The sequence below is a fragment of the Macaca fascicularis genome, chromosome 8 (assembly GCF_037993035.2).
Source record: "Macaca fascicularis isolate 582-1 chromosome 8, T2T-MFA8v1.1".
Classification (NCBI taxonomy): domain Eukaryota; kingdom Metazoa; phylum Chordata; class Mammalia; order Primates; family Cercopithecidae; genus Macaca; species Macaca fascicularis.
Genome location: NC_088382.1, coordinates 63842553 through 63859381, shown reverse-complemented (window position 1 = coordinate 63859381; position 16829 = coordinate 63842553). Strand labels below are relative to the sequence as shown.

General features: G+C 50.1%; 1 protein-coding gene across 8 annotated transcripts in view; it reads right to left on the bottom strand.

Moving 5' to 3' along the window:
• RGS20 (regulator of G protein signaling 20) overlaps positions 1-16829 on the bottom strand; it is a 109457-nt gene that overhangs the window by 77312 nt on the left and 15316 nt on the right. For 2 of the 8 annotated variants that reach the window (XM_045398256.2, XM_073998815.1), the window contains exons 1-2: positions 4061-4238; positions 3402-3746 (exon numbers count right to left, since the gene is read on the bottom strand). In XM_045398256.2, the coding sequence (XP_045254191.1) occupies positions 3402-3746; positions 4061-4078 (363 nt within the window). In that variant the 5' untranslated portion in view covers positions 4079-4238. Of the gene's footprint in view, positions 1-1915; positions 2129-2158; positions 2438-2546; positions 2681-2714; positions 3124-3401; positions 3747-4060; positions 4239-16829 lie in introns of those variants that run through there. The other 6 variants (XM_045398255.3, XM_045398259.2, XM_045398260.3 and 3 more) reach the window with 6 other exon arrangements.

Genomic DNA, 16829 nt, shown 5'->3' with positions numbered 1-16829 from the left:
GACCGTTTTGCGAACTTGAACATTTGTTTAGTCAATTCCACGGTGTGGAGGCACTAGGAGTGAAATGAAGCCAAGCCACTCCAGGGCCCTGCCACCTGTGTCCCAAGCAGGGTGGATGGAGACTGATGCAGAAGCCCCTTGCTCCCCACGCGCCAGGGCAATGAGGAGCCCGCGTGCAGGTGCCTGATTCCGCTAGCCAGTGGGCGAGGGTCCTGCCGACACCGAGGGCACCAAGGCTGGGGTTTTGATACCAACGAACCCCAGCCAGGTGACTGGGGAATGTGGGGAGGTCGACAAAGAGCGACAGGCTTTTGCTAATTTTTTTTTTTTTTTTTTTGAGATGGAGTCTCGCTCTGTCGCCCAGGTCGAGGGCAGTGGCGCGAGCTTTTGCCAAATTATGAGACGGACAGGAATCGAGGAGATTCCCCTGTAGCGCTGTCCACCTTCCGGATAGAAATCCTGTCGACCACGTTCACTTCTCCACCCCGTGCATCGCCGGTGGTCCGTGAGCAGCAGCTGCTCCCCAGGGATCCCCCTAGCCTGTCCGCGAGCGCTCTGCACCGCCTCGTCCCTGCTGCTGGGGTCGCTCGCTGGCCCTGGCTGCTCGCCAGGGTTTTCCTTTGATGCTGTCAAGTCCGGGAAGCTCACATTGCAACTCAGTGTTGGCGCGCCGCCTCTCCCAATGCCCCTTCCCCACTCACTCCCCCACAAGCGTGGAGGGAGGTGGGGGAGGTCGTGGCGCCTATAGACCCCCTCCCGGCGCCCACTCTCTCTCGCCCACTTCTCTAGCAGCCGGAGGGCCGCAGCGCACGCAAACCTTTCCCCAAAACGCCCACCCCACTGTTAGCTAGTTGCATCTCTCAGGGCTCCTCCCCCACCCATTCCTCCGCCAGAGCTGGGTGGGGGGATCGCGGCGCACACAGAGACGGGAAAGCCACCCCTGTCCCGGAGCGCCGCTTCCCTAGAGGCCCCTGGCCTGTCCGCTCCCCCAACGCTGGAGGATACCCGCGCACACAGACCCTCCCCTCCAACGCCCACCTCGGTCCCCAGCAGCAGCCCGCACCCCCACCTCCCGCCCCCAGTCTCCCGCCCTCCGCTCCCTGCTTTCCAGTCCGCAGTCCGGGCGCCCAGACTTGTTCCGACTTCCCAGGGCAGCTCCGAGGGTGCGGAAGATCAAGTGCCCGGATTTGTTCCAGGAAAATCCCGGCGGCGCCTGCACGTTAACTGCCTTGGCGCAGGCGAAGGGTGGAGGGCACTTCTCTGTTCATTCGGTTTTCAAGAGCATGAACAGAGGCTCCGAGTGAACGCCCACACCTAGTTGGTCCTCTGGGGTCCATGCGCCGGGCTCCCACTTCCTCACCCTGCCCCTCGGTGCCCCTGCCCTGGTTGCACTTCTCCTAAAAGCAGGCGCTCTGATTCCAGGAGGCTCTGTCTCCTTTCCCTTCCCAGCGGCGCTCAAAACACCCGCCCCGGGCGCCTGGCCCCTTCCTTATCCTCTCCCTACACGGTGAGAACGCCGACGCTTCCACCCGCCTGGACTTTCCAAAATACGCTTCGGGTGATCAGTGCGATTTCTAGGGTCTAAAGTCTAGACTTCTGCGTTCTCCACCAAGTCACCGACCCGAGGCCGCAGAGGTGGAATCGCGGACGCCCTGGCAGGCCCGGGACATACTGATCCTGGTGGCGCGAAGGCCCTCTTCGGACACAGACGCACCCGCAGCCACACTCCCCCAAACACGCACTAAAGCTACCGGCAGTAACCCCCGACTCGCACCCGCTCCCGCCCAGCAGCAACGGCGACACCCCGAGGTCCGGACGCGCTGCGCGCCCCTCCTAGCCTCGGCCACTTTCCAGCACGAAGCCTCAGGGAGAGCCCGAGAGGAAGAAAGAGAGGTCGAGGAACCAGGATACTCACGAGCCCACTGTCCACCCCGCCAGCCGGAGGGGAAGCCCCGGCCGGCTCGCCTCCGTCCGCCGTGCGCATGCGTCCGGCGGGTGCCTTCTTTCTATTGCAGCGCCGAGGGCTGCCCTCTCTACGTCTGCGATTGCTCCGGGCGCCTTTCCCCTTTCTCCGGCTCTCGATCTTTGCTGTAGCCCTTTTCTCCCGGCCTCTTCCTCCCCTTGCTCTGCCTCCTCCCCGCCCCCTCACTCCCTTTACCCGGCCGGGCAATCCCACGTCTCGCCTCCCTCCAGCGGCGGCGCACTCCACCGCGGCGGGCGCTAGGGGTATCCCCGAGGTCCCAAGCGGCGCGCGACCTCCACCCCGGCCGCAGCCTCACTGCTCCAGCCCTGGATTAGCAAGTCCCAGGAGTGTGGATACGAAGCCAGGCGCGCGTGGAGGGCGTCCTCGAAGCCCTCTGTGTCATCGCCTCCCCTCGGCGCGCGGGGGCAGAGCGAGACTCGAGTGTGCTGGACTGCGTGCTCGGACCTTGTGAATGAAGGGAGCGGGAGGGAGGAGCGGGGTTGGGCGGCTGGCGCGGAGCGGGTGCTTGGTCCCCAGAGCTTTGCGTCTGTGGACTGCCCGCCTACAGAGGGCAGCCCCCTACCTTCTCCGCGGCCCGGGGCACCTCTCGGAGCTCTGTTCCCGCCCCTCCCCGGCGCAGCCTCGGCCTCCGGTCTTCCCGCCCTGGAAAGCGGCCCTCGCCGCCTCCCAGCTAGCCAGAGCGCGGAGGCCCCACTCGGCAAACGAGCGGGGGATAAGGGGAGGAACTAACCCCTGACTCCGGCTCCCGCTGAGACCCTCGGCAGTCGCCCTCCGCGTCCCCTTCTCCAGGGACTCCCGAGTCCGGGGAGAGGAGTAGACCAGGGAGCAGCGGGAGGGAGAACCAAGCTGCCCAGCTCTCCAGACTCGCAACACCGCGTGTCCCCGTAGCCCGCAGCGTCCCCTCGAGAGTGGGACCCGGTGGGGCCGCGGGGGTAGTTCCCTGGAACCCGGAGGGCTAAGCTGAAGCTGGAAACTGACCTGACACAAAAATAACATCACGTCATTTCCTCCCTTGCCTGCCGAGAGGGCAGGGGAGTGGGAGAGCGAGCGCGGGGAGCCGGCGGAGGCGCGTCTGGGGGAGGCTCGGAGTAGGGGGAGGAGAGCGACACGCCGGGAGTTTGAAAGGCAGTTTGAAAGGGAAGAGCGAGGGCTCCCTCCCGTTTTCTTGGACCCTGGAAAGGAAATGGCCCAGGAAAAAGTAGCTTGGAGTGTCTTCCCGCGAGGAGGGGCGGTGTCCCGGGAGCCTCCAGTGTCCCGTCCTATGACTTGCCCAGCCTTGTCCCGGCCTAACCGACCTTGCCGCCTTTCCCCGCTGCTGGCCCGGGCGGAGCGGGTCAGTCGGGGTTAGGAAGAATCGGGAGAGGCTGGTGTCCTGGGGAGGCTGGGTGTGGGGCGTAATGGAGACCACGATACTCACCGGCATGGGCGAGCTCTGCCCAGCGGTGGCGTCTTCTTCCCTGGGCTTGCCGACCGGACGGGCGGGCCTCAGCGGACGACCCCCCGAGGGTCGGCCGGGCAGTGCCAGCGCCGCCCCGAGCAGGAGCGAGAGGCGGCCTGGCAGCTCCTCGTGCCCCCGCGAGAGCCGGGCGGCCGGCAGGGCGGGAAGCAGGGGGGAGAAGTTCGGGCGCCTCCGGGGAGCTTCAGGAGGGGGTCGCCGGAGAAGGTGAGAGAAGAACCTTGTGAGACTGGAAAGCGGGCTATAAAGGAGGCCGAGCAGCTTCGGGGCGGCAGGCGAGTATGGGAGCTGTGCAGGCGGGAAGGGCTGGGGCAGGGAGAGAGAAACAAAAGCAGCATACGGTTAATGTGGTGTCCGGCCGCTTAGACGGGGCTCTTTACTACAGAGTTTTGAGGCGTTACTTTGGGGGTGCAAGAGAAGGTTGGTGAAAGCAAAAGGAAAGGCCTACAGTTAGATTCTTTCCCCTCCCACTCCTGTTTTTCCTAACTCCGTGCTACTTGAAGTGTGGTCCGTGGGCCAGCAGCTTCGCCAACACCTAGGAGCTTGTTAGAAATACTCTTGAGCCCCACCCAGGCTACTGCATCGGAATCTGCATAGTAGCATTCCCAGGGGACTCTTACGTGCGCTGAATGTGACATGCGCTATGCAGAAGGGTCTGTGTTCACATCTCCTGGTTCTTCAGAATTTGGATGAAAATCTTAGTTCACTTTTGTAACTGTTACTCTTCCCCTCCGTTCTCTGATCTTCCCTTGTTCCCCCTGCCCTTTCGCATCTCCCTAAGTGCCCAGGGTTCTGCCTGCCAGAGGCATAGAGTTCGCCTTGGCTACTAGATTCTATTGGGATTGTTGCCTACGGAAGGTCCAGATACTGGCTGAAGGTGGCTGAAGGGCCCCAGACCCTTCACAGGATGGTTGGAGAAAGGGACTGGCCATTGCGGCTGTGGTTATGTTACGTGGAGCAGGGAACACCGGGATTCCATGTTAGGGCTGCTACTACAAGTGAACCCTCTACGGACCCCCTTTCCAAACTCCATGTGTCCTTCTTATTCTCGGGAACACCGGCCTTTCCACCTTCCACTTGTTGCTTAGGAGACCTAAGCGTTGAGGATTTTTTTTTTCCCCTTGGAAAGTGGAGGGAAGCATTAGTTTAGAAGTCAGAAACCCACGGTTCTACACTCAACCTTGCCACGAACTTAATGGCTAATACTGGGAAAAGCTCTTTATTTTCTGAGTTCATTTATAAAGGGATTGAACTCAGTGGCTTTTTAAGGTCACCTGCCTCGTTCAGGCTCTCATCTTTGAGACGCTCTAAGTTTCTTGGTGCACTGACGTTTAGTGTAGTTACAAACCGGAATGTAGCTCGGCCAATCCAAACACCCCCTCATGCCAAACAAAAAACAATTTAATCTGTCTGTGAAAAACAAGAGCGGTGGTTGCCAAAAAAAAAATGAAGGTGGAGGCGGGAAGCAGCGAATAAAGTGCCGGGGTGGTGAGGCGCGGGAGGCGAGCGCGGGTGCTCTGGGTTGGGCGTGGGTCCCAGGGGCGCGGCGGCCGCTCTCCAGGGTCCTGAAGGCGGGAGCGGTCGCGGGCGGCCTCGTGGGCCTGGCGCGGTTCCCTCACTCCGCAGTCACCAGGCCCGGCCTGTTTTCTTTCGGCGGTGGAAGTCTTGTGGGAAGCGATTGTCAGGAGAGAGGGAAGGAAACCTAGCAACCCATTCTCATTCATGAGGCCTTTTCTGGGAAAGCCGCGAGTGCGGTGGCTGATTTGTCTTTCTGTCGTTTGTTTGCCCCCGGGTGAGTTGAACTCGGTTTGCATTTCCGAGTAAGTTCACACTGTTTCACTTCCCCTCATTACCTTTTCCTGGAGAATGGGGTCGTTCTCCTAGTATTTTCATTCTCCCCGTTCAGCTGCTCCCCTCCCCCGCTCTCTGGCAAGGTGCTTTTATTTTAGGGGCTGGAGCTGGGAGCCGAGGAGGCTTCTGGAGAAGCGCCAACAGCTTCCTGGAGGGGGTAAAGTGGGCGACTTGGAAATCAGTCTTGGCGCCCAGGGAATGAGCTGCTGAGCGTTCGTCTCGCCCGGGAGGAGGACAGGGGACGCGACCCTCCGGCTGGGACTTGGGGTGTGGAGGCTCAGCTGCCGCCATGTGTGCTCGGCCTCCGCCCGGCAGCTGGTCCTGGGAGGCACCTGCGGGGCACTGCGGGGCGGCGGCCGCGTCTGCGCCCCGCTCCGGAGCTAGGGCCCTCGGCGAGGGCGGGAACTTCGGCGGCCAAGGGCGCCCGGGCCGGCGGGACCCTACGCTAAGAAGTCGAGAGAGGACCAGCCGGGTTCCTGGAGACCTAAAGCCTGATGAGCCCACCCACGACTTTCCTGACCCTACGCAAGGGCTTGAACAAAGCCGAAAATGCTGAAAGGGAGCGCCCAGCACTCTTCTGCGACGCACGCCCAACTTCGAGGAGCCGGAGCCAGCTCCAAAGGCCTTTCGTGGGTTGCAGAATTTGTCGTCTCCAGCTCCTGTTTTCAAATGGTTTTGTGAGAACGTGCGAACTCGTAACCTCGTTTCTCCCCTCACCCCAGTCCTTCTTCCCGAGTCACTTGCACGCCCCTGCCCCTTCCTTGGGCACGCTTCATTAGGCATTTTGCTTCGGTCCTGTGCTTTGAGACAGAGACTCTTGTGAGGGAAGTGGTGGAAATGGTCAGACAGAATAAAAGTCCCAAACCTGATCCAAGAAAAACAAGACTCAGCTCCTTTGCTCCTCTGGAGACAGTCACCGCTTGCCGGCCCCACACTGGCCTCCGGATCAGCCGCCTGCTCGCCTGCTTCTCTGAAGCCACCGCGAGTCTGGCTCGCGGAACCCAGCGGCTTCTCCAGTTAGGGGAAGGGATGAGGGTGAATCAAGCAAGTTGTGGGGTGCTGGAATCCTTCCGCACTTCTGGCAAGGACGAAGCCGAAGAGTATCAATGTAGCCAAAAAATTCGATCTGAGAAAAGACCTTCAGCTGCCCGAAGGGCTGCACTTTGGGCTGCACTTCAGAGAGCCTTGTCCTCCTTTTAGGCCAGATTCTATTTGACAGTCTAAGGCTTTTAATAATATTAGCCACAGATTGGAATTATCAGGACCATATTCCTGGACGCACTGGCCCTTAGGGATCCAGATTATTTGGGGAATACTTTATTCCGATTGAACCACCACATCCCTAATCAATCATGTTGACTACTGAACAGCAACCAGAGTGCCTTTATGCAAACGAAAATCGCCACAGCCTAAATCCATATGAACAATGTCTTGCCCACTTCAAATGGAAGGTTTTCTCTCATGCTTAAACAGCAGCATTTCATAGCAGAATAAAGGACTCCTGTACCAAAACTTTCTGAGAGCCTTTAGAATTAAAGTCACGGTTCTAACAGAATTTGAAGTTAGTTTTATGAAATGACCTATTTTCTCCTGGACTTTATTTTTAAGTTCCACTTTGTTGTAGTTTAGTCATATTATACATTTTAACTTTCTGTTATTTGGAAATGTAATTCCTCCACTTGGATCGAAGAATCTAGCTGACAGTGAAAACTATAAAGGCAAATCTTCCCCTGCACTGACCATAAATTATGCAGATTGAAAGGTGGCAATATAAATAACAGCTCCTGGCTACTAGAGTCACAGGTTAACATTAATTTGAGGTGAACCCAACTCTTCATAATATGTTTCCATTATTAAGGTTCCTTCAGAATCTCAATGTTCCTCGTGAACATACAACTCTTAAAAAGAATATTTCTGCAGCTCATAATCAGTTCTGACTTGTTCCATTCTTTTAATAACTTTTAAAATGTATTTATGCCTAGGGCTTATGTGGAGATGTCATAAAGAGATGTGTAATGGAGGCAATGATAAGGAGGGAGGAGGGGCTGGAAAGGGAAGTGGAGTGGGCCAGACATGAGAGCTACTTAGATGACTTGTATGTCTAGGGAAGGGAAACACTCAAAGGCTCTGTCTGCCCTGCTCCTGCAGATAACTGGGTCCTCTGTTCTCGCCACAGGCATTACTAGCCAAGTAAGGGACGTAGGGTAGGAGATGGTGTTTTTTGTTTTGTTTTGGTTTTTTTTTTTTTTTTTTTTTTTTTTTTTTTTTCCCAGAGTCTTATTCTGCCACCCAGGCTGGAGTAGAGTGGTGTGATCTCAGCTCACTGCAACCTCCACCTCCTGGGTTCAAACGATTCTCCTGCCTCAGCCTCCTTAGTAGCTGGGATTACAGGCATGCGCCACCTTGCCCAGCTAATTTTTGTATTTTTAGTAGATATGGGGTTTCACCGTGTTGGTCAGACTGATCTCGAACTTCTGATCTCATGTGATCCTCCCACCTTGGCCTCCCAAAGTGGTGGCATTATAGGCATGAGCCACCATGCCCCGCCGGATATGGTGCTTTGAAACTTATATAAAAACTGAACCCTTGTTATTCTTCTCCAAACTTTCTCCTCTTGCAGTCTTCACCAGCTTAGTAAATGGCAATTTAACTATTTTTGTTCAGGTGAAAAACATCATTGGAGTATCCCAGACTCTCTTTTTAAAATTCTCTGGCCAAATCCAACTACTTCATATTCACAGCTGTTACCCTGTGTTATATGTTGACTTGCACCTCCCAAAATTTACGTATTAAAATCCTAGTCCCTAGTACCTTGGAATATGACCTTACTTGGAAATAGCATTGCAGCAGATGTAATTAGTAAGATGAAGGCCACCCTATTCCAGCATGACTGGTATCCTTATACAAAGGGGAAATTTGGACACAGATATACACACAGAGAGAATGCCACGTAAGGCAGAAATTGGGTTGATGCATCCACAGCCCAAGAAATGCCAGAGGTTGACTGCAAACGAGGCATGGAGTATATTCTGCCTCAAAAGGAATTTGGCCTCAATATTGCAACATGGAAACCCTGACTGAGTTTCGAACCTTCCTATCCTATCCTGTGGACTTCAGAATGAAGACTGCAACATCAGCTCTTACTTGAATTTCCAGCCTGCTGGCCTGCCCTGCAGATTTCAGACTTGACACCCCCCACAATTACATGAGCCAATTCCTTAAAGTATATCTCTCCCCATGTAACACACAGATGCGCGCACACACACACACACACACACACACCCTCTTATTGCTTCTGATTCTCTGGGGAACCTTGACTAATGCACACCCCTCGCTGATCTTTCTCCTTTCCTTTACCATATTTCCTGTCATAGTCTCATTTCAACACTGAAGCCAAAGTTATCCTTCAAAACAGTTATCCTTGAAAATGTCACTCTACAGCTGCAGACTTTCTTTCTTTTTTCTGAGACAGAGTCTTGCTTTGTTGGATCCCAGGGTTCACTGCAGCCTCTGCCGCCTGGATTCAAGCAATTCTTATGCCTCAGCCTCCCTGGGATTACAGGAGTGTGCCATGATGACCAACTAATTTTTTTTGTCGTTTTAGTAGAGACAGGGTTTCATCATGTTGGCCAGGCTGGTCTTGAACTCCTGGTCTCAAGCGATCCACCCTCCTCGGCCTCCTAAAGGGCTGGGATTACAGGTGTGAGCCACCGCACCCATCCCAGCTCCAGACTTTCTATTGACTTCTGATTTCAGAGTAAAATCCAAAATCCTTACTCTAGCTCTCAAAGAACTACACGAATGATTCCACTCTGCCTCTGAGATCTCTTCTTCCTCTACAGTTCCTCTCTGCAATACAGTTTTTTTTTTCTATAGCCCTTGTCACCATCTGACATAGTATATAATCACTTGTTTATTTGTAAGAATTAAGCAATAATTTTGTCTCTTTCGCTTATTGCTATCTCCATAGAATCTAGAAAAGTGCTTGGATGGATAAAGTATTCAATTAATATTTGTTGGACAGGTGAATTAAAAACAAACTCAAATATCATTCAGCCATAAAAAGGAGTGGAATTCTGATACACGCTATGACGTAGATGAACCTTAAAAACATGATGTTAAGTGAAAGATGACAGACGCAAAAGGACAAATATTGTATGACTCCATTTATATGAGGAGCCAAGAATAGGCAAATTCATAGAGACAGAAAGTAGAATAGAGGTTACTAAAGGCTGAGAAGAGGGGAGAATGGGGAGTAATTGTTTGGTGGATATAGAATTTCTGTTTGAGACGTGTATCAGGCCATTCTTGCATTGCTATAAAGAAATAACTGAGGCCGGGCGCAGTGGCTCAAGCCTGTAATCCCAGCACTTTGGAAGGCCGAGACGGGCGGATCACAAGGTCAGGAGATCGAGACCATCCTGGCTAACACGGTGAAACCCCGTCTCTACTAAAAAATACAAAAAACTAGCCGGGCGAGGTGGCGGGCGCCTGTAGTCCCAGCTACTCGGGAGGTTGAGGCAGGAGAATGGCGTAAACCCAGGAGGCGGAGCTTACAGTGAGCTGAGATCCGGCCACTGCACTCCAGCCTGGGGGACAGAGCAAGACTCCGTCTCAAAAAAAAAAAAAAAAAAAAAAAAGAAATACCTGAGACTGGGTCATTTATCAAGAAAAACAATTTAATTGGTTCATGGTTCTGCAGGCAGTACAGGAAGCATGGCACTGGCATCTGTCCAGCTTTTGGGGAGGCCTAAGGGAGGTTTTTCTCATGGTGGATGGCGAAGTGGGAGCAGGCCTGTCACATGGCAAGAGGAGGAGCAAGAAATAGAGTAGAGGAGGGAGGTACCGCATATTTTTAAACAACCAGATCGCCTGATAACTCACTATCATGAGGACAGCATCCAGCCATGAGGGATTTGCCCTCATGACTCAATTGCCTCCCACCAGATCATGCCTCCAACACTGGGGATTACAATTCCACGTGAAATTTAGAGGAGACAACATCTGAACTATATCAGGAAGATAAAAGAGTTCTGGAAATAAATAGTGCCATTGAATTGTATGCCTAAAATGGTGAATTTTATGTTATTTATATTTTACTAAATTAAAAAAACCCTCAAGGTGTGAGCTGAGAGGAGCCCAAGAAGTCCATCCAGGGAGGAAGGGCGGCTCAGTTAATTACTCTTTATTCTGTCATTGAGTTTGCAGCTATCTCTTGGGGTTCTCTCACTTGATTTCTGCTGCCACCACTCAAAGTGCTTGTAAGAGAGATATTGCCTAGTCTCATTCTGCTCCTAGCGTTTGATGGAACATAGATTGTGACATGGGGGAGTAGAAAGAGAACAGCAGAAACAAAAACCAGACCAGGAAGGGTCTTGTAAGCCACTCACTTACTCATTCTTTCAACAAACATTTATTGTGTGTCTCCTGTGTAGGAGGCACTGTCCTAGATGCTTGGGATTCCGTGAATGAGAAAGAACATGACCTCCTATCATGGTGTGGTGAATGGGAGGGTAGTAAGGGTCCGTATAGTCTGAATAGGGCAACCAAATCATGGTAAGGACTTTGGATTTTATTTTAAAAGCAATGGGAAATCACTGAGAAGTTTTTCAGCAAGAGAGACATCTAGTTTATATCTTTAAAGACTCCTTTGGCTGCTTTGTATTAGAGTGAATTGGGGAGGGGGCAAGGGTAGGAATAAGAAAGATGATGATGACTTGGACAGGTCATGTAAATAAAAACATGAATAAATGGACAGGTTTGGCAGAAGTTTTAAAGATCGAATTAACAGGACTTCAGATGGATTGTAAGTGCAGGCTGAGAAAAAAAAAGAATCAAAGATAATTCCTAGTGTGTTTTCTTACTTGAGCAGTTGAATGGTTTACTGAACAGAGGGGACTAGGGAGGAAAATCAAGAATCCTGCTAAAGACAGATTTTTGAGATGGCTATGAGTCATTCAAATGGAGATGTCAGGCAGGTTGATGTAAAAGAGGCTTGGGCTTAGGGTAGGGAGGTCTGAGTGGGAGTCTAGGAGATGTGAATTTGGAAGTATTAGCATACAAAGGTATTTAAACCTACTGGAATTGGATAGGATCCCTAGAGACCAGGAAACAGAGAGACAGAATCCGAGAGAGAAGACTGAATCAATTTAAAGAGTCTGAACCCTATCTAGGTGGAGAAGAGTATCCCCTGACAACATTTAGTCAGGAAGTCAACACAATCATGTGTGTGTTTGTGAAAGATCTCTCTGTTCTCTAGTGTTACTTAGAAGCAGGCATCACTGGAAAGCAGACCAGGGACAAGCTGTTGCAATAATATATATATGTGTGTGTATATATTTATTTATTTATTTATTTATTTATTTATTTATTTATTTTGAGATGGACTGTCACTCTGTCACCCAAGCTGGAGTGCAGTGGCACGATCTCAACTCATTGCAACCTCCGCCTCTCAGGGTCAAGCGATTCTCCTGCCTCGGCTTCCTAAGTAGCTGGGATTACAGGCGCCCGCCACCACGTCCAGCTAATTTGTGTGTTTTTAGTAGAGACAGGGTTTCACCATGTTGGCCAGGCTGGTCTCAAACTCCTGATCTCAGGTGATCCACCCACCTCAGCCTCCCAAAGTGCTGGGATTACAGGTGTGACCCACCACGCTTGGCCTGCAATAATGTTTTGAGAAATGCTTGTGACTTGATCCAGGAAAGTTTTAAATGGGTTAGAACTAAGTGAACAGATCAAGAGATAATTCAGAGTAATGTGGTCAAAATTTGAAGATTGATTGGAGGTTCGAAATGAGAACAAGAGCAAGGTCAAGAATTATACCTCCAAGTTTCTAGGTCGAAAGGGAACCATTTGCTGAGATAGAAAACTCAGGAAAAGAAAAGTCTGGGGACAGGGGAAGACATATTGCTAATTTTTTTTTTTTGAGATGGAGTCTCACTCTGTCACCCAGGCTGGAGTGCAGTGGTGCGATCTCGGCTCACTGCAACCTCTGCCACCCAGCTTCAGGCAATTCTCCTGTCTCAGCCTCCTGAGTAGCTGGGATTACAGGCTCCTGCCGCCACGCCTGGCTAATTTTTGTAGTTTTAGTAGAGACACATTTTCTCCATCTTGGCCAGGCTGGTCTTGAACTCCTGAGCTCGTGAACCACCCACTCGGCCTCCTGAAGTGCTTGCTGGGATTACAGGCATGAGCCACCGCGCCTGGGCCATATTGCTAATTTTGAAGTGCTGCTAGACATTTATATCGTGACGCTCAGCAGATATTTGTAGCTTCTGTGTGGACCTCAGGAGACACAGCTGAGTGGAATCATCAGTCCATAGGCTGTCTCAAGGCCACTGACACAGTCAAGCTTAGCCAGGGAGAATGAGTCAAGTGAAATGAGAAAAAGGCCAAGGAGGAAAGCCTAGAAAATTCCTGGTATTTCAGAGTCAACAAAGGAAGGGGAAATTTCAAATGAGGCTGATGAAGTGCAGCTCAAGAAGTTGAAGAAAAACAAGATAAAAAGGACACCATCTATAACGTTCCTAATACTGTTCCAAAGACACATCATTTATTCCATACAATAACAATGCATGCAGGCATTAGTCTCATATGCATTTTACAGAAGACTGTAAAAACTTCAGAAACTCATAAAGGTGAAAAATCTTGCCCAACGAATCATATCTAGAAAATAGCAGAGCAGGTTTGAAGGAATATAAACAAACCCCAGTCTAGCTGGTGTCTAACTCTTTGTTCCTTGTAAAGGGAATGAGGGGTGTGTGTGTGTGTGTGTGTGTGTGTGTGTACACACATATGTCTGTGTATACATAGACTATCTCTGTAAGGATGTATAGAGCATAGGAGCTGAAAAAAGTGAAGAGTTGTTGCCTTGGGTGAGAGAATGGTGGTTGGAAAGGGCGGGATGGAGACTGACTATATATTTTATTCTTCACATTGTTGTAATAAAGAGTCTGTGATACAGAATCAATTTTTTAAATGTCTGGCCATTGGCAGCTTCTAGTCACCATCACTCCTACTCCTCCGTCCGCCCGATATCTGGGCAAGCTGACACAAAAGTGCCGGTGCTCTCTCCTTGGGCAGCACCTGCAGGAAGTTCAAACCACGCAAGTCCTGGTCCTTGCAAAGGAGAACCCTCCACTCAGTCCCACCGTGAACCCCAAACCATGCTCCTTTCTCTGCCAGTTTTGGGCCTGCTTGGGGTCCTGCCCTGTTCTGCTTAGAGAGCCTCAATATGTGATCAATAAGCCTTTCCATGTTATCTTGGTGTGTGTAGCCTACTGGTCCTGACAACTGTAAGGCTGTGCTATTTTAATTTTGTGTTGTTTTGGTTTTTTGTTTGTTTGTTTGTGTTGAGACTGAGTCTCTCTCGCGCTGTCACCTAGGCTGGAGTGCAGTGGCGCAATCTTGGCTCACTGCAACCTCCAACTTCCAGGTTCAAGCGATTCTCCTGCCTCAGCCTCCTGAGTAGTTGGGACTACAGGCAACTGCCAGCATGCCTGGCTAATTTTTGTATTTTTCGTAGAGACGGGGTTTCACCATGTTGGCCAGGCTGGTCTCGAACTCCTGACCTCAAGTGATCTGCTCACCTCAGCCTACCAAAGTGCTGGGATTACAGACAGAAGCTACCGCACCCAGCCCCTGTTTTAATTTTGAATGTTCTAATAAATAAATGTGAATTAACTAAACAACGTTTTAAATGACAGGAATACAAAGAGTCCATGTGCCAAAGTCCTAAGATTCCAAGATCTAACTGTGCTTTCTCCCCACTTTTTATATTTGCTAACTAACTAAAAAGAAAAACAAATATGAAATAAACTAAAGCTCCTGTTTCTTTTCCTGTAGCATTCTATATCCCCAAAGAGCAGGACAGGAGTTATTACATTTGATATCAGAAAATTGAAAAGAAACATTTAAAACTCATTTTTGAAGCTTTAGAATGTTTTTCCGGGATCCTCAGCTCCATAAAAATTACATTTGTTGCCAGGTGTGGTGGCTCATGCCTGTAATCTCCGCACTTTGGGAGGCTGAGGCAGGCAGATCACCTGAGGTCAGGAGTTCAAGAGCAGTCTGGCCAACATGGTGAAACCCCGTCTCTACTAAAAATACTAAAAATGCAGAAATTAGCCAGGCGTGGTGGTGTGTACCTGTAATCCCAGCTACTTGGGAGACTGAGGCAGGAGAATCGCTCGAACCTGGGAGGCGGGGGTTGCGGTGAGTTGAGATTGCCCCACTACACTTCAACCTGGGTAACAGAGGGAAGCTCCATCTCAAAAAAAAAAAATGCGTCTGTTCAAACTACAATATTTTCTTATCATGGAGGTTTACAATTTTAAAAATTCAGTAGGTATATCTATATCTAATATAGACATACATATGTATATTTTTACCAAAGAAATTATTCCTAGAGAATAGTAGAACCCTATAAAAACACATGTTCTGTATACTTATCTTTATTATAAAAATGTTGACTTTTTTTTTACCCTGAGGTATAAACATTTATAAAATATTCCTATAAACGTTATTTCAATAACTACTCCCTCCTGCTCCCAGCTATTTGATGAGTAAACTGCAGACCAGTGAGGATGATTTCTGTTAGTGCGAGTAAGGAGTAGAACTGGCTCCCCAGTCCCGCCTCCTGGCTGTCACGCTCCTTGACCTTACCATATCCAAGAGACAGTCATTGTTAACTGATGCTGATGACTGTAATCTATGAGAGTGATATCATTGGTTCATATTCTCCCAATGCCTATTTATGATAGTTTCTAGGAGTAATTAAGGACTTTTGACCACATTCATCATCTTAGACCAAAATTTAAATTTGTCATCCTCTCACACTCAGCAAATAATAGGAATTCAATGACTAATTACTAATTCCATATTTCCAAGCCTACACAGGAGGTTGAATTACTGACTTGAATTCTGTAGGTACTAGCTCAGTTAGTCACATGGCTGCTAATTCTTTACTTTACTTAGTAAATTGATTAGTTCTCTGAATAATACAAAAATAGTAAAAAGAATGACACAGCTTTGGCAAGGCATGGTGGCTCGTGCCTGTAATCCCAGCACTTTGGGAGGCTGAGGTGGACAGATTATTTGAGCACAGGAGTTCAAGACCAGCCTGGGCAACATGGCAAAACCCCGGCTCTACAAAAAATACAAAAAAATTAGACAGATGTGGTGATGTGTGCCTGTAGTCCCAGCTTATCCTGGAGACTGAGATAGGAGGATCACCTGAGCCCAGGAAGTTTAGCCTGTAGTGAGCTGGGATCACACCACTGCACTGGTGATCTGAGACCCTGTCTTGGGGAAAAGAAAAAAAGAAAGAAGAATGCTACTTCCATAATGGTTGGATTTACCTAAAATTTGGAAACAGTATTTTAGATGCCAACAGGGCATTAGAAATGACAGACCCCCGACATTTTACATAGTAAAGAATACACACCAAAGTGAAGACATTAGCAGGATCTGCCTCAGGTAATGCCAGACACCTTTGGTAAATTAAATCCGTGGAGTCCAAGATATTGTTAGTCTGTAAAACAAGTCAACAAGGTTCATACTGTAATATTTCATCCTAAGGTTTTTTGAAGATGGATGTTAGTAACCATGAGAAATGAAAAACCTTTTCATCCACATTCCAAGAGCTGGTGGAAGCAAATGCAGGCATGAAAAATGTAGCATGTGAAATGTAGGGGATGCTGTTGCTCAGAATAATTTTTTTTTTTTTAAAACAACTTCTCTTTTTTGAGTGGCATAAGAGATAAATTTCACACTGCCACCATTTGAATTGTCACATTTTCCCAGGCTCTGCTACTCTCCTGAGGTACTGGTGAAATAAAGGGAGACAGCTGGCTAAAGCACAGAGCAGTGGAGGAAGGGTCAGGAGAGGAAGACCTGACCACAAGTTTCCCTTGTGACTTTGGATCATCTCTGTACTCACCTGGGCCTCAGTTTCCTTGTTTGTGCCATGGCGCTTAGTGAAGGTGGTCTCTAGGGCTTCTTGCCGAGCCTACGTCTGGGTTCAGCATGCGGCCCATTCTCTGATACATAATCAGTCTCCAATGCCCTCTCTTAGGACAATCACACATCCAAACCCCAAACCTTCCACCCTACAGAGGAAGCAGAGCATAATCCCCAGCGAGAGCTCCAGAGCCAACCTGCCTCCCCAAGCACGTACTTCTCAACATCTCCTCGGTTATTTCCCAGCTCTCTTAATTAAATTGCAGTGGCCTCCTAAACAGCTCCAGCCTTTGCACCTACACAGCACCTGTGTCCACCCCACTCCATTCCCCACCTTACAGATGAGGGATCTTTCTAAAACATAAATGTGAGGCTGGGCTCGGTGGCTCAAGCCTGTAATCCCAGAACTTTGGGAGGCCAAGGCAGGCAGATCACCTAAGGTCAGAAGTTCAAGACCAGTCTGGCCAACATGGTGAAACCCCCGCCTCTACTAAAAATACAAAAATTAGCCGGGCATGTGACGGCGGGTGCCTGTAATCCCAGCTACTCGGGAGGCTGAGGCAGGAGAATCGCTTGAAC